The sequence below is a fragment of the Rattus norvegicus genome, chromosome 6 (assembly GCF_021556685.1).
Source record: "Rattus norvegicus strain SHRSP/BbbUtx chromosome 6, alternate assembly SHRSP_T2T, whole genome shotgun sequence".
Lineage (NCBI taxonomy): Eukaryota > Metazoa > Chordata > Mammalia > Rodentia > Muridae > Rattus > Rattus norvegicus.
Genome location: NC_141539.1, coordinates 128,913,643 through 128,934,101, shown reverse-complemented (window position 1 = coordinate 128,934,101; position 20,459 = coordinate 128,913,643). Strand labels below are relative to the sequence as shown.

The 20,459-nt window shown below is 46.9% G+C and overlaps 1 protein-coding gene across 1 annotated transcript; it reads left to right on the top strand.

Moving 5' to 3' along the window:
- The first annotated feature begins 449 nt into the window (after positions 1-449).
- Serpina1fl1 (serpin family A member 1F like 1) lies at positions 450-18,818 on the top strand. The gene is made up of 7 exons (XM_087555133.1): positions 450-4,364; positions 8,640-8,761; positions 8,984-9,217; positions 10,640-11,283; positions 16,593-16,863; positions 17,757-17,904; positions 18,521-18,818. Exons 4-7 carry the CDS (start codon positions 10,644-10,646, stop codon positions 18,713-18,715), a joined length of 1,254 nt encoding a protein of 417 aa, XP_087411259.1. The 5' UTR covers positions 450-4,364; positions 8,640-8,761; positions 8,984-9,217; positions 10,640-10,643; the 3' UTR covers positions 18,716-18,818.
- The last annotated feature ends 1,641 nt before the right edge of the window (positions 18,819-20,459 follow it).

The window sequence follows — 20,459 nt, the reverse complement described above, 5'->3', positions numbered from 1 at the left end:
TTCTTACTGCTTTCGTATGGTCAGGGAGGGGCTTGGAGGTCAGGGAGGACCTACCTCATACCTTTTATAGGTTTATGAGCCGCCTTCTCTGTTGTCATACATGAGCCTCCCATCTCCCTCCAGAGGATAATGTTTCAGGACAAAGCAAGCAGCTATACAACTGAGCTCTTCCTCCATGGAACGGGAGCAGGACCACAGCTTGCTCCTTATCCTTTCTGTCCTGCCCAGGTGTTTGGAAGAGGGACTCACACATCTCCTTAAAGCAGCCCCTCTCCCAGTGAGCAGAGATGCTAACACCCACCCCAGCCTCCTACCTCCTATCAATCTATGCTGCCAGGTGTTTTCTGACCCTCGGGGTAGCAGGTTAACTGAGCTGCTTTACGTAGCCGGGGATGCAGGTCTTCTGGTCGCAGGTCTGGCTGCCCGCTGTCCACACACCCCATCCATCCAGCATCAGACCTCTCAATTACACGCTGATCCAACTACCTCAATTTCTCTGGCCCAATCGAAGCTACCAGTGGAGTTGCTGCAGGACTAGGTACTCCAGGCTTGTTCGTCCACAGGCAGGGACACCCTTGACTCTGGGACAGGTGACAAGGAAGCACGGAAGCAGACTCAGTGCGTGGTGGCACAGTAATGGCCTTCCATGCTCTACCTCTGTGTGGTGCGGCCCTGTCTCTCAGACTACATCAGGACACCTTGAGGTGGTGGGAAGGGGAGCGCTGCCCCTAGCTAAATCAGAGGGGTTGCTTTACGTGCTTGTGTGATCCAGACGAACTAGAATTTCCGGTCTTCAGGAGAAATTAGTGGGCTCTGGAATCACTCCCTTTGGTTCCTTGATTATTTTATTTATGGTAACCAATGCCATTTTTGCCTGCTCCACTGTGTCAGAGCTTATGTAGAGGCTCAGGCCAAACCCATAAGTTTTCACTAATAATGTACAAAGCCAGTGACAAACATTTGTTCAAAAAATGAGCACAGGTATATGTTCCGTCCTGGGGTGAGAAGATTGAGGATCATCTCACCCTGGAGGAGTGCTGCACTCTGGATATCAGTCATTACAGAACCTGGCAGTGTGTGTGCATCTCACTCTTGTGAAAGCCCTGAGAAATGAGCTACAGCAAACACTCTCAGGCGCCCCCTGCAGGCAGAGCACGGTTGTTGCCTTCCTTGCCGGTTTACCAGGAGCACAGTAAACAACTCCTTGCCAGCACCTTCTCTTAGTAAAAGCTAAGAGAAGGCTCCTGGTATTGGACTCAGGGAAAGATCTTCTTTCAGTGGCAAGCTCCCTCACCACCAAGGGCACAGAAACAGCCAAGTCAGGAGACACATTAAAACATTTCGACGTCTGTGTTACCTGGGGCAGGTGTCTCAACTTCTCTGTGTCTCTGACTTCTCATTTGTAAACATATTAGTATCTTCTGTTTGGCGCTTCCATGAGAACCAGAATCTCTCTGGATTCTGGTGCGGTGGGGAGGTGGTCTCCATCCCACCCCAGGCAAGTGCATGCCACTAGCTCAGCCAGTCTGCATCTAGAAACTCCACTTTCTGCAGGCACAAATTAGTCATTCTAATGGCAGTTTGATTACAAACGAGACTCAGTGGTGGTACCAGTTTTATTCTTTGTCTCTAGCGGTTGGTACCGGTCAAGGCCAAGTGATAACACGAGAGGCAGAGAAGGTCCTCAGAGTGGCACTGTTGCTATTACATGTCACTGACAGTGTGTCACTTGAAGAGCCATTAGCAAATTGCATCAAGGCTTTCTAAACCAGGAGTGGAGGGAAAGAAGACCTCCCTCAGCCCATCTCCGTGTCATCAGGATGGCATAGCACCTTGGCTCCTCCTATGTGAGGCAAGTAAAATAATAAAGAACTCAGCTTCCTCTGGAGTCAGTCACTGAGGTCTGGGCTCCTTGTGGCTGAAGCACAATCCAGCCCATGATGACTCTGTAGTCAGGATTCATTAGTGCCACTCAAGGGCATCTACACCTATTAACCAAAACCCAAGCACTGACAGGGATCTGAAAATGACACTGAGAGGGGCCAGGGAGACAGTGAGACGCTCTGCATAAGATAGCAAGGGCCTGAGCTCCCAACACTAGTATACAAGCTGGGTGTGACCCCAGCGTCACGGAGGTAGACATATCCCTGGGGCTTGCTGGCTAGCCAGCCTGGCTTAATTACTGAGCTTTGGGTTCAGGGAGAGACCATCTCAACAAAATTAAGACGGACAGGAAGAGAGGACAACACTTAATATTGGCCTCTATGCGCAAGCATGCTCACATAAACAAGGGCAGGCAAGGACAGCCTACCATAAGGGGTTCCTTAGAATAGCCTGGTAGTGTGGAGCTCCGGGCAGGGCCAGTCACCACAGAGTTTACACTGAGGGAGGGCAGGTGCCCTGATCACTAGCTTCCCAGGTGCCTTTGCTACCCAGGTGCCTTTGCTGTGAGCAGTCAAAGGCACTCGAGCAGAGCCAATGTGCAGATTGTACATTATCTGAGAACAGAAGGGCCTGGATTCATGAAACATTTAGAGATGAGAATAGATCTAAATTCCATCACGCTACTTACAAGGAAAGCACAACGGAACAAACGAAATTAGAGACGTGCAGTAAAGGCAAACCACTCTGCCTGTTCCCCTCAGCTAGGACTCTCAGAATAAGTGCTAGATTTTAGTGATATAATTGAGTTTCTTTCTGACGAGTTTATTTTGCCAACTTGACAGGATCTAGAATCTCCCAGGAGGGATCCTGAGCCTGTCAATCAGGGAGGTCCTTGATTAGATTAGCGGAGATGGGAAGTCTTACCTAAATGTAGATGGCACCTTTCTATAAAAGGGTGGGGGGTCACCTAGGAGACTGCAGAGTTCAGTCCCTGAGGTGAAAAAGAAATTGAACCACTGGGGAAGGCAGAAGACCAAGCCACAGAGAAAAGGGAAGTAACAACTAGGTATATATTTGGGGTAGGTGAAACCTAAGTCTGGATCCACTAAACAGACATTGACTTGGGGATTTCCTAGTGCCCCTGGGTCCTCCCTTCTCCCTACTGGTCCCGCTTATACTCTTGCTCCCACACCTCCTGCCATTTCTCCTCAAAATATTTTTTGACGAGGGGCGGCCATCTTAGGAAACCCATGTTTACTTTCTTGTCTATCTATGTCTCTCTAACTCTCCTTTAATTCTATGGGACTCTGGTCTGTGTAAAAGGTGAGAGTGACCCCTCGGTACCACCATCCATAGCTGTCCGCATCCTGATTATGTATGCAATGTGACCAGGCACCTCAGGGTCCCACAGTCACACTATCTGTACCATGTGGGATATATCTCCTCAAACTGAGCCGAAGTAAAGGCCAGTGTGTTTCCTTCCCTTCCTCCCTCCCTCCCTCCCTCCTTCCAGCATTTCATTTCAGCAACAAAGGAGAAACTGATATGTAAGGGAAAGTCCTCTATCATTTGACAGCATAAACACAAGAGATGTGTAAGAACACAGGAGCCCAACAAATGTGCTTCCCGCTCAGCCACCGAGTTCATGGACACTTGGGACAGTCACCTGAGTCCACTGAGGTAGGACCTGAAGCAATGGCTCTGTGTCTACCACCATATCCAGGTGTCAGACCAGGGTGATAGGTGATTGTCACGTCTCCTTTGGGCTTAGTTCCCTCACCATTAAAACAAGATGATGAACCCTGGGCTGTTCCATACCCCAAGTAGAATGCATGATCTCACCAGCCCTTACCACGCCCCAAAGTTAGCACTTTGGCTCTGCGGTGCCCATAGTCAAAGCGAAGATGGCCAGTGGACTTAGACTGAGCTCCTTAATCACAACCCCACTAAGCAGAGAGTCAGGCAGCCTAGGTTCCATTTCCCACTTGACCATAGCATACCCTCACCCCTCCAGTCTTGGGGTTCTCACTGGCAAGTGTCAGCACGGAGGTCCCTGTCGTCATGATGTCACGATGGGGTGGTCTGGACCATCTTTGTTTCTGCACACTGGGTTGAATCCAGGGATGCACGGGACAATTGTTCAAGCTGTGTCGACACATGGAGATGGTGGTAGAGATGGCGTCATGCTGAGGGCCCTGCCTCAGAGCTCTCCTCCCAGATGACACAAACTTGGTGCCTTTGAATGGAAACTTCCTCTTCCATGTTTCTCAAGACACAGACCAGAAATTACTATTGGGCCTAAGTCAAAAGATATAATGACTCTGGCCCTCGGAGTCATTTAGGAACAGTCATTCCGTTTGCTGTCACCTTCAGGCGGGTGTTCTCATTTTCTGCCTAGTGGCCCTGTCACTCTTTGTGTATCCGCGGCTTCCTCTCACTCTTTGAAGCCCCAGTTCAGCAACCTCAGCGACCTTCTCACGGTAAGATTCTAAAACTTAATCTTTTCTTTTCAAAGACCCCTTTCCCCACACACAGAGACATCGTGTCCTCAAGGGACAAAGACGCAAACCACTGGGGCTCTTGTTTGAGAATAACGAAGCACTTCTTTACCACTGAGGAAATGATTCAGAGGTCGGCGTGAACCAGTGAGTGGGTGTAAAGAAAGAGAGAGAGAGAGAGAGAGAGAGAGAGAGAGAGAGAAAGGAAGGAAGAAAGAAAGAGAGAGAGAGGAAGGAAGGAAAAAGAGAGAGAGAGGAAGGAAGGAAGAAAGAGAGAGGGGAGAGAGAGAGAGAGAGAGAGAGAGAGAGAGAGAGAGGAAGAAGGAAGGAAGAAAGAGAGAGAGGAGAGAGAGAGAAAAAAGAAGGAAGGAAGGAAGGAAGAAAAGAAAGAGAGAGAGAGAGAGAGGATAAAGAACAAAGAGGCCACCAAACAAAAAGACAAGTCCAGTCCAGAAGATCAAGAAGGAAGGAAGACAGGAGACAACTCTTCCCCACCCCAGACCCATGTCCAGAGACCAGAGTATGAAACAGCCCATTTGGGAGATGTGAAGAAGCTGATGAACTCATCTGCTTGCGGGGAGGGAGGTCAGGGTCTGAGCTGGAAGACAGGGGTGCTGTCTTAAGATGTGCAGACTCTAGCAGGGGTTTCTAAGGTGGGTGCTATGGCACACCTGGGCCTGCCTCCTGCCAAGAGGGAGATCTGCAGCTGTGGCCTATGCACACCTCAGGGACATGCTTCAGACACTTCCTAATGGTATCTACGTCATATGTCACAAGTTTCAAGTAGAGTGAGCACCCCATCCCACCCCACGTGCACCCCAAGTAGGAATCTTAGAAGAAAGAAAGAGAAAGAGAATGTGGAAAGGGAGGGGGAGGGGAGGAAGAATTGGAGGAGACAAATGATGAAGAGGAAAAAGATGGGGAAGGGAGTGGGGGAATCCTCCCTTTGTCTTGGTTGCCTTGTAGATAGACTACTGGCTTCTCTCTGCCTCTCCACTCTCCCAAAGCCTACTGTTTTCACTGCTGGCAGCACTTCAGAAACAAGGCCCCATTGCTCTTCCTAGGGGACATAGGACTGCTCTGTTTTTCCAGTTCTTTCCAGGTGACAGTGTTTCAGGAACAGTAATTCTCCAAGCCAGGAAGCAGGCAGTCATTTTCCTTTTGTTGCCGGTGGGAAGTTAGGAATAAGAAGAGGAGTTGGCTAGAGGTCAAGCTTTAGAGAATACCATTTTCAGGAGGCATTGGTGTCTGTCACCACGAAGGATCTGCCCCTGGTCTGAGTGCAGGGCGTGTTGTATGGCCTTGTGTCATGGTTGCTTTTGCCAATTCAACACAAGTTAGACATCCGTGAGAGGAGGGGGTCTTAACTGAGAAAGAGACTCTATCAGATTGGCCTGTGGGTATGTCTGTAGTCACTGGTTTTTGATTAGACACCGCTGTGGGTGGTGCCACCCTTGGGCAGGTGGTCCTAGGCGCTATGATAGAGCTGAGCAAGCCATGTGGAGCAAGACAGTAAGCAGCACTCCCCTGCATCAGCTCCTGCCTTCAGATTCCTAGCTTGAGTGAGTTCCCTCAGTGACAGACTGTGACGTGAAACTGTGACCTGAATAAACCCTTTCCTCCTGCAAGAGAATGAATGAAAATGGCTCTCACAGGCCTACAGGGAGTGGCACTTCAAGGAGGCAAGGCCCTGTTGGAGTGGGTGTGACCTTGTTGGAGGAAACGTGTCATTGTCACTTCCTGCTGCCTGTGGATCCAGATGTGGAACTCTCAGATCCTTCTCTAGCACCATGTCTGCCAGCATTCTGCCATGCTTCCTGCCTTGATGATAATGAACGAAATATCCAACACTGCAAGCCAGCTCCAATTAAATTTTTTGTAAGAATTGCCATGGTCATGGTGTCTCTTCACAACAATAAAAACCCTAAGACCCCTCCCCAAGTTGCTTTTAATCATGGCTTTTATCATAGCAATAGAAACCCGCAGTAAGAGATGTAGTAGGATGGTGGACAAGATGTGGGTCATTCTTGAGCCTTCCTGACCTCGCAAACAAAAGAACAAAAACTGAAACAAGCAAACAACAACAACAAAACCTAAACCCTTCATTCTGCTGACACAGCAGGTACTACTATACGCCAGCTTTATTATTTGGGTAGATTGTCAGGCAAGAAAATACTCCAAAGAGACCCTTACATCTCTCCTTTATGTGGTCAGAAGAGGTACAAACTTTTGAGACAATGGGTCCGGGAAATTGGAGTTTCCCCAGGTTACCTGCTAGGGGAAGGAAAATGAGGGATAGAAGTAACCTGTCTCCCAGGATGAGATTTTCTACAGTTCTAAGAACTTATCACATAGGAGGGAGCTGAGACAAGGATAATGGGTGGGGCCATGGGGCTAATGGGTGGGGCTATAGGGGCAATGGGTGGGGCCACAGGTTGACCTGGGCTTCTTTGCTTAACCACATGCTTTACCTGATGAGCTAGGGTCAGGAAGAATGTTTCCAGGCTCCCATTCCCTTTTCCAGTATAAATACCAAAGGAATAAATCTCTTGGCTTCTCACTAATACTCAACTGTTTAATTGACCTATTGGGGATGCGTGGCCACACCTAGCTTGTTAGGGTTGTCAGGGTTCCAGCTCTAAATCTAAAAATTCCCAAGCGAATCAGGAAAAAGCACACATTTTGGATATCAGCTGCTCACAGCAAGCTGACCCCAAATGGTTAAGACCTGGAAGGTGCCACACAGCTACTGAAGTGACAGCATCTGAGGGGATCTTTCTTGACTTTCCACTTCAGCAGGCTTCCACAGCTTTTCTACCTCGACCCAGGAAAGCCAAGAAGTGAGAATTTAAGCTTTGTTTTAGAGTCTCAGGAAAGTTTAACCCTTGGTAAATTTCTTCCTACTTCAGGCACCTCAGGTTTAAAGGCTCCTTTGAGCTACATGAGTTATTTTTACACCATTTTGATGACTTATTAGAGTTCTGCTGAGCCTTTCCCATTTTGTTGAACCCCTACACTATATGGTAGCTCTTAGCTATCCAGAAGCCCTTTTGGGCAAGGTTGACTTTCTGTTGGATAACTTGTGCATCGCTACCTACTGGGGAAGATTGATATGTGCCTTTGGGGGGTCTTTATGAAGCCATTTAAGGTTCTGTATGGGGACATTGGAGACAGAGAGACAAGGGTGTCCAGGGGCTCTCCACTATGATCTGTCAAACCATGGGGGAAAAAGAGTCTGTCCTGATGTCATCTGAGACAATGGCATAGGTTCATTTTCTCAGATGATTAAATAATTAAAAGACAGAAAGGAGGAGTTGAGAAGTTTCTTATTTCCATTTTTATTGCCAAGGCAACCCCTATAAGAGAAGGCATTTAATTGTGGACTTGCTCACAATTCCAGAGTGTGAGTGGATGGCCATCATTATCGCAGGGAGCATGGCAGCAGGCAGGACATGTAGCTGAGAGCTTACATCTGATCCACAAATTGAAGACAGAGGCAGAGGTGGGGGTTGGGAATGAGCTGCAGTGGCTTGGGCTTCTGACAACTCAAAGCCCACCTCCAGTGACACTTCTCCAGTGAGGTCACACCTCCTAATCCTTCCCAACAAGTTCCACCAACTGGGAACCAAAGCATTCAAGTGTTTTATTCAAGGTGAAAGTAAGGGAAAGTAAACTCCTTTGGAAAGGGAGGATCCAGAATGCGAATGTTCCTTTTATCCCAGCCAGGGAATCAGTTAGTTATGGGTTCCCTTCCAGCGGGCTCTGTAACAGCTGTTGTATGGAACCCTTAGAATCATGTCTTACAGACACTAGATCTCAAACTGACAAAAGGAAATGGACTTACTACAGTTTAGTCAAACCAAGAAGGAAAAGAGTCCTAGTTGCTCATGATCTTTTCCATGACGATGTTAAGACTTCTATAGGCGATATGTATATGTGTAGTGGTTTGAATGGGAATGGCCCCCAAAGTCTCATAGATTGAAATGCCTGGTTATTAGGGAGTGGCACTACCTGAATAGGATTAATAGGTGTGGGCCTCTCAGAGGAAACAGATCTATCACTTGGGAAGGACTTTGAGGTTTCAAAAGCCCAAGCCAGGCCAAATGCTATCTACATCTGCAGATCCAGATGTGGAACTCCCAGCTACTTCCCCAGCACCATGTCTACCTGCATGCCACCATGCACCCTGACAGAATGACAATGGACCAAACTTCTGAAACTGCAAGCCAGCAAACAATTAAATGGCTTCCTTTATAGGAGTGGCTGTGGCCATGGTGTCTCTTCACAGCAACATGGAGTAAGGCACTACACAACACAAGCCAGGAAATACATTATGTCAGCCTAAGTTATCAGAATCGTACGTGATCTCTTCTGGGACGGTAAGTCCATGCTACTATGGCTGGTGTAGAGGCTTTGTTCTTTCCCTTTACCCAACATGGAATTCCTGGGAATTAATTATTTGGGGTCCATTGCTTCAATAATTTAATAACGAAGTCTTTTTCTTCAAAATGTCTTGTCTCCTGTCAGGTTGGGTACAGGGTGCACCTATTGCCTGCTCTGAGCTGCAGTTTCCATGGTGATATATTCTATTCTACTTTCAGGTCATGTGGCTCTAATTGGTTGACTATAACGACAGCCAGGCCCTCAGGTCATAGCAGTGCACAGCTCAGTCGCATAACCAGCTTCACAATCAGCCCCAGGCTCTCCCCAAGAGTCCCTACCACCTCCCCTCCCCTGAGACCAGCTTATAAGTATCCAGAAAAAGACCTCAAGGGATAGCCAGTGTTACACACCCAGCCTGTAACCTTCCTGTTGGCCTCAGCTGACTCTACGCAGTAAGTCCTTCACTTTCCTCCTCTTGAGTCCTCAGGGTGGGCATTGCCAGCCTCCATCCCCTGGGCTCATATCCCACTTACACATAGGAAACCAAGACACCAAGCTCAGCTATTATGGATAAAACCAAGAGGACAGAGGTCTTGTTTTGTGTCTCAGCACACAGTAGGCCCACAGTGTGTGCTTAGAAGAACTGATCTAATAACCAGCTTTTGTCCCTGGACCTCTTCTCTTTCTCTGTTCTGCTTAGGCAAGAAGCTACCTTGGGCAAGCTTACCCCCTGCCAGCCACATGATCTGCCCTGGGGAATCCTCCTAAGGGTTACCCACTCTGAGCCAGAGACCCAGCCATGGGCTTGGTGACTGTGTGAACATTTATTCTTTCAACTATTTTACAAGAGAAAAGAATCTTTCAGCTCTGGATTTTCAGAGGCAAATTATAAAGTATGGTCTGGGTCCTTGTCCCTCTTCCTTTAAGTTCACCTGAACCTCAAGGGAGCACTAACTCCTGGGATAGCTACCCCTCTCTGTCCCCTCTTTTTCTTTTGGGTTCATGGGTCCTGGTTGGTCGTAAGTGTTGGCAGTTTGCTAAACCCACACCCCCACTTCCCCCACGAACTGCCCTGAGGATGTATCTGAGTGTTCTCTGTGACATGTTTGCATTTATTACATTCACATTACCAGGAAGAGGGGCCTACTGTCCTCTGTGCCCAGCTGTGAGCAGCAGTGTGGGCCCTGGGCTCAGAAGAGGCAATTGGAGAGGCTGGGGACAGAGGGGGCTGAATGAGACAGTTTGCCCAGAGTCTCCAGGTCCTGGTCTCTATCAAAGAAAGGATTCAGAGATGAGCCAAAGTAGGGAGATAAGAGGAAGTTTATTAGATTTCAAGCACACATTCAGGAGCAGCATGGGTTTCTCAGGAATGCAGCATCTCCTCAGCGGACCTTTAAAGACCTCATTTGATGGATACCACAGCAGAGGATAGGACTATTCGATAGGGAGGTACAGAAGAGGCGAGTTCCATGAGTAGCTCTTAATTTTCCTGGAAAAAGTTTACTCTCCATTTCTGTCCTTGTATGGAAGCTACAGAATGGGAGAGGCAAGTCGTCAAACAGCAAGAGGTAAGGAATGCACCTGTGTTCTCTGTGCTTCTTTCACTACAGTCACTGGTATTCCATAATGGTTCTACCCAGATGACCATATCTAATCCCAATATCCCTACAGGCCCCAATTCTAAACACCCGTAAGAACTCATACTACACATGAGACCCTAAGGAGTGTTTGAAGGAGAAAACCACATTCATTAAGACAAACGGTGTTGTGTAGAATAACTGGAACATCTGACCACGTGGATGTCACTGCTTTGCATGTGTCGAAATCATCTTGGGTGATGACTTAGGACTTGTGTCCCCATCTCTGTCTTGCAGGACAATGCCATCCTCTGTCTCACAGGGAGTCCTTTTGCTAGCAGGCCTGTGTTGCCTTTTCTCTGGCTCCCAGCCCCAAGATCCCCTGGAGATGGATGTGGATGAACACGACCATGACCATAAGGAGCATCTTCTCTGCTACCGAGTCTCCTACATCATCATCCAGATAACCTTCACCTTGTATCATAAGTCTGATAGCTGGTCAAAACAAACCAACGTCTTATTCTCCCCGCTGAGTATTATTGCTTCCTCTCTGATGCTCTCCCTGGGGGCAAAGAACAACACCCATGACCAGATCCTGGAGGGACTGAACTTCAACCTCACAGAAACACCCGAGAATTTCATCCACGAATGCTTTCAGCAACTTACATATATCCTGCATCTGCCAGACCACACACCGCAGCTGACAATGGACAGCAGCCTGTTCACTGACCAGAAGCTGAAGCTTATGGACAAGTTCGTGGAAGACGTCAGGAGGCTATACCACTCAAAGGTCATTGCTCTCAACTTCAAGGACACCCAAAGAGCCCAAAACCAGATCAATGAGTATGTAGAGGGCGAAACCCATGGGAAAATAGGAGGATTGGTCAAGGAAATGGAGGCAGACACAGATTTCGCCTTGATGAATTACATCTTCTTCCAAGGTAAGGTGGGACCACCGGGGTTAATGAGCCTCAAGGAAGCCACCCGAATATGAGTTCATGCCCCAGTACTAAATCCTTCCTTGACGTACCAGAATGTAGCTGGGTAGGGCATCTTAACATGCTCTTCAGTTCCTCACTCAGAAATACTTCAGTAGCATCTATAGACCTGTAAGGTAGGGATGATGGGTGAAAGCCAGCCAGACCACCATCTTCTCTGAGTTAGAATCGTCTTTCTGTAAATGGTACTCTAAATGGAACACTAAGAGATGGGAATTGATAAAAAGGTTTTTTTTTTAACAGTTTGGATCAGAACCAGGGGGAGAAAATGTCTCTCTCTGTTTTGCCAGTAACGGTGATGATTCATAGAAAAGACGATACCAAAGTCCAAAACTACACATGCGTAGAAGTTGTGAGGTCACTGTCAGTCCTGTGACATTGACTCTGTCCTGGGACACAGCTTCTTCCTTAGCTGCCAGGGCTATGGGTTTGTCTCCCTCCTGGCACAGGATGTCCTAGAGATATTTTAATTGCTTAGGGTCCCAGTTTCATGGCAACAACTCTTCCTTCCCTCATTCTTAAGGGTCCTTGGGATGTTATCCCATCTGTTGTTGGACCTGTGTGGAAATTCTCTAGATATGCCTGCATTATAACACAGTCTTTAGCAGAATGCTACTAGGAACCAAGGTTCTAACATCATTCTGTGGATCCTTCTCCTTAGACCCACTTGTTACACAAGTGATTCCATTTTGTATGTTGGGTGTTTTGTTTTTGGTTTTTGTCGGTTTGTTTGGTTTGGTTTATGTTTAAATGGGGTCTGACTGTATCATCCAGGTTGACTTGAAACCCATGATCATCTAAGTTGGTGTACCATCAGGTCTGCCATGACTCCATTTTTTTTCTCACCATTTCTTTCTCTTTGTCTCCACACAATTTTCTCTGAGCACCTGGCTGGTTGATCATGCTATGGTTTGGCCTCAGTTGTCTTAGCTGCCACTGCGAAGATGAGATCTGCCCCATTTGCTCTGATCTAACTCTGCAGTGGGAAGGACATATAAGGAAATCAAGGAGTCGTTTCCAGGTGATGTGTTTTGGCTAGAAGGAGGAGCACTTAGGCTGAATTTGGCAGGCATCCATTTTTTTTATTTAATTTGGTTTTATTCATCACTGAACTGCTGTGCTGGCCTCTCAAAGTGCCTCCCATTTATTACAAACTATTCCACCACAGAATATCCACAAACTAACTCTAGAGAAAGTTTATCAATTTCCAAAACAATCTTATTTTTTATTGCACACAGTATTACCTTAGGACTTTGGAAGTAAGCAGTGTTTGTGGTTTTAATTACTGGTGTAGCTGCCGGGAGCACATTTCTCAGGTATGCCTGTTTGTCTGTGATCCAAACAATGATCAGAGTAGAACTAAATCATGTGTAACACCGAAAAGGCTCTCATGAGGGCAAAGTTTAGCTCAGATGATAGTAGATTCGGCTGGTGATTTCCTAAACTTTGAGTCCTTGGAGCCTTCCATGCTGGTAGAACAGATATGCACAAAGAGACCAGTAATAATTAGTGATTCTTTAATACTAATTTAGATTTCATTATTCAAGTGAAGTTTAATAACTTTAAAGTTTCAGACTTTGGACAGGATTATCAGTATGAGTGGCCTTGAGTAGATTTTTCTATTAAAGTAGAACATGTCTCATCAGAAAAATTCCTGTCTGAGTTGAAGCAAATGGATTCAGAAAAGGGTTTAAACAACAAACCTCTCAAATTATGGGGCCTTCTATAGGAATGGTATTGAGATCAGATGGAAGAAATCACCAAGAAATTTATTGACCCATCTTGTGAGTTTAAGATATAGGAGCAACACATTGTACAAAAGATAGTATGATTTATTAACTTGCATGAATTTTCTTTTTTTTTTTTTTTTGGTTCTTTTTTTCGGAGCTGGGGACCGAACCCAGGGCCTTGCGCTTCCTAGGCAAGCGCTCTACCACTGAGCTAAATCCCCAACCCCTTTATGAATTTTCTATAGCATTTAGACAAACCTTATATGCATAGCATATTAAGCCATTAAACACATATAGATAAATGGGTAGATAGATGAGAGAGAGAGAAAGAGAGAGAGGTTAGAAATATCTGATGACAGATATCTCTAAGCCAAACAATACAGTAACTTAAACAATAGGTGTTAATTTAACCAGCCTTATAAAGCAAACATTTAAAAACACTAGAAGAGACACATTCTGTTTAAGGTCCTTGTTTTTCTCAATAATTAAAATTCAGTACATCCCAGAGGCTACAGTGCACCAGTGAGGATCTGAATTGGGATCCTTGGCACTCATGTAAAAGTTGGGCATCATTGTGCTCAACTGACTATAACCCCAGCAATGGAGAACGCAGATAAAAGAATCAGGGGGTGGGGGCTTGCTGGCCAGTCTGGATGAACCAGCAAACTCCAGGTTCAATGTGAGACCCTATTTCAAAAATTAAGGTGAGGTGAAGGGACCAGAGAAATGGCTAAAGAGTTGAGAATTTTAGTTCTTGCAGAGTTGGCCTCCCAGCTTTCACATTGGGCTGCTCACAGTCACCTGTTACTATGCCCCCAGCAGATCTGACACCTTCCTCAGTCCTCCATTGGCACATGCACTCCTACACACAAAGGTATGCATGCATATGCCAGCACAGACTTGTACATGCAAGTGCAAAAATAAATAAATACGACTTTACAATTTAAATTAGGGTGGAGGGCAATAGAGGACTTCCTGAAATCAACGTTTGACCTCCACTTGCACCTGTGGCAAGTGCCTCTGAACACAGACACGCACAGGCACAGAGACATGCACGCCCTTGGGAGGCAAGACCAGTGGGTCATTATGAATTGGACCAGCCTAGCTATATAGTGAGCTTCAGGCTAGCCTGGGCCACATAATAAACTTCAGTCCAGCCTGAGCTACACAGTGAGACTCTGTCTCAACAAACACACACCTATACATGAAACTCCCTAGATATTTTTCGCACGTGACTCATCTTTCCTTCTTTTTTTCTTGCTTTTTTAATAATTTGAGACAATCCTCATAGAATTTTTGAGTTGCTTTCTTATAGCAAAATAAAACATTTTCCATTTATCTACAGTGAGTTTGACTAATTGATTTGTCGAAGACTTACTTAAGTCATGTGAAGTAGAAGGTTTCTGGGAGAGCTTAGCAGCTTTACTTAATGTGAGAACTCACCGATCCACAAGCTTTTCTAGTGTCATGTGAACAATACACAAACATGAGCATATATGTAGATTGATTATATAATCACATTCAAATCTAGTCAAAGGTCCATAAAAATAAACCCCCACCCCCAGATCCAAAGACCATTTTATTCATTATTTGGTGTTTGGTGGTGGTGGTAGTGTTTGTTCATGGTCTTCTGTGGTTGTTGTTGTTGTTGTTGGTGGTGGTGGTGGTGGTGGTGGTGGTGGTGGTGGTAGTTTTGGGGGTTTTGTTTTTGTTTTTGTTTTTGATTTTTTACAAATTAGACTGTTGGGCAGACCTGTCTAGGGAGGTCCTTTTGATGTGACTTGATTTCCATTCAGAACAACTCCTTCAATAAGGCAATGAACGTTTTCTGTGGCTGTTCAGCCTGAGAAAGCCCCACGACCCCCACCATCAGAGAAGATAGCCTAAAGACTGGAGAGTCCCAAAATCAAGTGAGACTTTACAAATCAAGGATTCCTCGACTCATGTCCTGGCATCAATACAGGCACCTATCCCACAGATGTGCCCCCCAAGGCACTTTTGCCTTTTTTTATTCTAGTTAAAATGCAGGACTCTGGAATATGAAAACAGACTGTCCAGACCACAAGGGATGAAGTAAAAGGAGAAAAAGGTCTTAAAAGAAAGAAAACGCTGAATTAAGACAGATGAGGTAATAAACCTAAGTCAGGATGTGGACGTGATAGTGACAGGCTGGAATGAAAAACCTGGCAGCAGGACACATACACTAGCCAACCCACATCTCGAGGCAGGAAACACCTCAGGAAGGTATTCACAGGGCCACCAACTCCCAAGTCCCTACCAGGAGCCACAAATTGTGACAGACATTGCTCTCAGCCTGCCAGAAACAGCCCTCCATGGACCGAGTGGTCCTCAAAATAGTGCACCCCCCCCATCCTCCTAGAAGTGAGCCTCCATGCTAACAGGCCTTTACAACAGATATCCCTCAACCTCCCAGGAGTGAGTTGCCCTGACAAGGGTCACGTTTTCTTCAGTCTGTCTTTGGGGGCATGCATCTTTGACTTATTTAGTGTGGAGACCAGAAAAAAAAAAAAAAAAAAAAAAAAACATCGATCCCCTTTCCTTCTATCAGTGTGGTAAGGTTTATTTGTTCACAGCCAATACTATAAATGAAGAAAGGGGGAAATCCCTGTATGTAAGACGTGTCTCAAAAGTTGCTGAAATGTCGCCCACTGTTCTAAATACAGGGCTAGTTTGCCATGGACACTCTAAATCTCTTCCTCTGGAGCTCTTTTTCTGGCTTGCCAAAAATGCCGTCAGCATCTGAAGGTTCCTGAGCATCATTTTGTCAGGAAAGTAGGAAGCAAAGCTTGGATGAAGGAAATAGTTCGTGTACAGTCTTGATTGGATCTGGAGGGAGAATAAATCTCTCTTTTTCCTTTGCTTTATCTGTGGGGTGTCACAGTTTATATTTTGAAGGTTGTAGCCGTGGCTACAGCTGTCATATTCCCCATGCTCCCCAGCGGAGCAATTCAGCCCAGAGCACCAAGGAAACCTCAGTACAAGGAGACCTCAGCTCTGATACATGTAGGGGAGGCTTAGTGTCCGTCCAGTGCTGCTAGGAAGGCTCGGGGTTCCGAGGACCCTGCTCACTCTGACAGCCTTGATGGGGGACATTCTTGTACAGCAGAGGGGGTCTTCCCTATATCTGTGGGTCTGAGACAAAGATTTAAAGGTGCCCACTGGGTTTTCCCAGGATGCTTACTTAAGTACCGTTTACAAGGTACAGAAGAGCACCGAAAGAGAGATACCCAGATGTGAGGTAGGAGATGGGATTATGCCCACTTGTCTCCATTTAACACCCACAGGGAACTGCTACAAAAAGACAAAATAAACCTGCTTCGTCATTGGAGCCAGGTTCTCTGAAATTAACCTACATATATCTCTCTGTCTCTTCCTTCTGGTGCAGACTATTTTTTAAGGGCCACAGAACATGCGGATGGGTTCAGGCTCAGAGGGAGTGTCTCACAAAGCGTAGCTCATTCTTGACCCCGCATAGCTGATATGCCCCTCTCTTCTCTCCAGGCAAATGGTATGATGATTTCGAGGTTGAACGCATTGTGGAACAGGACTTCCACGTGAACTCGGACACCACTGTGAAAGTGCCCATGATCCATCGGCGGGGCCGATTTTTCTTGTATCGCGACTTAGATCTGTCCTGCTGGGTGATGGTACAGCATTATATGGGCGATGCGACTGCCTTCTTCATGTTGCCCGACCAAGGGAAGGTGCAGGAGCTAGAGAAGACCTTGAATCAAAGACACTTTGAAAATATCTTACAGCTCATTGACATAAGGTGATTTCCCTACTCTAGGGAGCCAGATACGGCTAGCCAGCCTCTGAGCCATGACATGACTGGGGCCCTTCAAGACTGGCCCGTATCCATCAGCCAGAGCTTACAGATAGGCCCAGTGCTCATTGCTGCAGTGTAGGACAGGCTCAGAGACCAAACGATGCCCAGAATAACACCTTCTCCTTGGCACAGACACGCTCTATCCTCAGCATCCGGAGCCCAGCATAGGGCTTTCAACAACAGCATATGTAATGAATGACTGAACCAAAAACAAGGAGACAGGTCTCAGGTCTCAACCTCAGCCAGGATTGGAGGTCAAGGTGAAGAGTTCATGGGAAACAAAAGAGGAAGGGCCTAGACCAGGAAAGGGCCAGCCACAGAGAGCTCAGAGTATGACTATAGAAGGCCCTGCTCCCAGCAGTCTCCAGTGAGGTTTACTGGGTCCCAGGAAGACAACAGTTCTGAAATGTGCCCTCCCATTTCAGATCACTAAGCCTGTGTGTTAGTCAGGAACTCCATGCCCTGTTCTCCTTTACCCGAGGAAAGTAAGGATACATGCCTCCTGTGGGCCTGAGGTAAACTGTTGAAAGGGTTCTCTCTCACCTCAGCCCAACCCCTGCTGAGGCCAAGCTCCCAACAGAAAGCTGAGTCAAGCAAGATGAGGACAGACTGTGACAGGTGACATGCTTGATCTGTCCCCTTAGCATAGACCCTCCATGGACCTTGCCTTGTCTGTGGAACCTGGAGGCTGAGGCTTAGCCTGGGGGGGGGGGGTCACACACAAGAAGTCTGGAGGACTTCCTGGGTGAGGTGGGTGGGGGAGCTGCCAGGACGAGACGATGCTGTTGACGCTATCACAACACTAAATAACTCCTTCACATTTTCCTACATACCAGGACTGCAGATTTGTACTTTCCCAGATTGTCTATAGCCACAACCTATGATCTGAAGACCATCCTGAGCACACTGGGCATCACCGAGGTCTTCAGCAAGGAGGCTGACCTCTCAGGGGTCACACAGGATGCTCCCCTGAAGCTCGGCAAGGTGAGATCATGTTATGATGACGGTAGCTCAGCTGTCAGGAGGCCCAAACAGAGCGTGAGGCCAGATCAGATGTGAGGCTGAGGAAGGGGCTGAGGCACCGAGGCACAGTTGTTCTCGCAGATGCATCTTGGAGAATACAGGATCAGTGATCAGAAGCAGGATAAGGAATCTATGCTCCTGTAAGGATCAACTTGAATGGGACATGGTGACTTGTAATTTTATATTTGCCCAGGGCTGTTAATTCCCTGCGACTCAACTTACCTATATTCATATAGAAAGGCATCGTTTCAGATCACCTTCAAAGCTTTTGTCCCAGCACACACAGAAAAGGGAACATGTTTACAGATGACAAGAAGTACAATGGGCCCCACCGAAGCTCAATGCCACACCTAAGGCTATGAGAGGTATGGTTTGGGAAGGAGACTGAGCCAGGAGGAAAGCAATCTGACTGTGATGGGGAGAAACAGAGGGAAAGGCTTCTATTAACCACTGAGGTTGGTAGGGTAGGACATGACCACAGTGAGGTTTTCCATGGATAAGGCTTACACATGGAGCCTGGCTTCAGCCTGGGTTGGGTACAACCTCCCTCTAACCTCCCTCTGCTCCTCCCCTACAGGCTGTGCACAAGACTGTACTGACCTTCGAAGATGATGTGACAGTACCTACAAGGAACACCAGTTGGAGTAAGAGGGACTCGCCTCAAAACTTTTCTATCCATTTCAACAGGCCCTTCTTATTTGTCATTAAAGATGAATACACCAATTGCCCCCTCTTCGTGGGAAAAGTGGTAAATCCCGTAACAAATGATTGATTTCAAAATCCAGTCACCCTCACCACCCTGTTCCAGCTGTGTCCTCTTCTTGCTGACATTAAACGTGGGATAGTTTCACTCATGCCTGAGTGCAACCAGCAAATCCCTCTCTTTGTGGTGTCTGTGTCTTGCTCTGTCCTGAGGTATGTGGCGTCTCCAGGTCACAGTGCATCCCAGGGTCTCCTACATCCTTGTTTAGATTTCCATGATGTCTCATCTCCAGCACTGAAGGGAGAGGACTATGTCCCCTTCTGGTTGTACTGTGTCATCTCACTGAGCCTTGTCTCTCTGTCTTACCAGGACTTGCCTGAGAAAGGCTGGAGGAGATAGTTGGTAGAACTCTTCCTCCTCAGGGCTGGAGCAGGACCCCAGCCTCTGTCCCTGTCATTTCTTCTTTGCCAAAGAGGACTCACAGTTCCTCCAATGAACAGAGAGGTCCCTGGGTCTTAGCCTCTTTCTCCTTCTCAAGTTAATCAGGTCGCTGGGCACAAAGCCATTTCCTCTGTCTTCTCCAGTCATGTGTCTTTTGTATGTGGATGAATCTAGAAGGTCCTTAGAAGGGTAGGAAAAGCAGGTCCTCCCATGTTCTAGAGTCACCTTGTCCCACTCCTCACCTGGGCAGTGCTGGGGAGCTGGCCCTACAGCTCTCTGGCTGTGCAGTGGTTAGGGCTGAGAAGAGCTATCCCTGCCCATCACTGGCAGCAGCACTAGGGAGAGCAGTCCCCATGCCTCACCTAGGCAGCACAGTAGAGCTGGCTCTGTTGGCTTTGGCACAGGAGAGCCAGCCCTGTGTGTGTGAGAACAGGACAGTGGGCCTACATCTCACCGGGACAGTGCAGTAGAACTGGTCTTGGTGGAACTGGTGGGGGTGGGGGAGCATAAGAACAGGAGATTTGGCCCTGGCCTTTGCTGGCTCTGGCACTCTGGTGAGCTGGCCTCACTCTTACCTGGTCATAGTAGGAGATGTGGACCGACAGATGCAGTGGCCACCCAGACTCAGATACAGGGCTTCCAGTTCACCCACCCCAACATCCACCCCATATATGAACTGCTAGATCGTGTGAAGGGTTGAGTCCTGCAGGACCAAAGCTGTAGGATCTCCATGGTACATGAGTCCTGATGAGAACTCAGTATTGATGCTGTAACAGAAGCCAGAGGCCTCAAAACAGACCAGTGACTCACTGCAATGAACATTTATAAGTAAAGCTGTTTGGGCAAGAGGGTACTCTATGGGACACCCTGTGACACACTGCAGCTTGGTTTTGACTTTGTTTGCTTTTGGGGGGGTTGGTGGGAAAGGGTGTAAGGGTGGAGGACAGATATGGAGATGAGTGGGATTGAGGTGCATGATATGACATCCACAAAGAATGAATAAAAAGCTGAAGATGAATAAAATAAAATTCTCATAAGTCTTAGAAAAATTATAAAAGAATTGGAAAATAAAACTACAACTAACAACTCTGAACAACTTATCTCCTTCTCCTCTTCCTCTCCCTCCTCTTCATCTTCCTCCTTCTTCATTTTTTTGGGGAAGAAACGCAGGGTTTCGCAAATGCAGGGCAAACAATCTACCATTTTGTTGTACCCAGGCCCTTTGATGGTATATATAAATAAAGTTATCTTCAAAAGAAAAATAAAACAAACCATACAATACTTGACAGATAATTGACTGCTTGGGGGCCATAGACTGGCTCTCGGCAGACCTATTTTTGATGACTAATCTAACTTTACTCCTTGGTTCCTG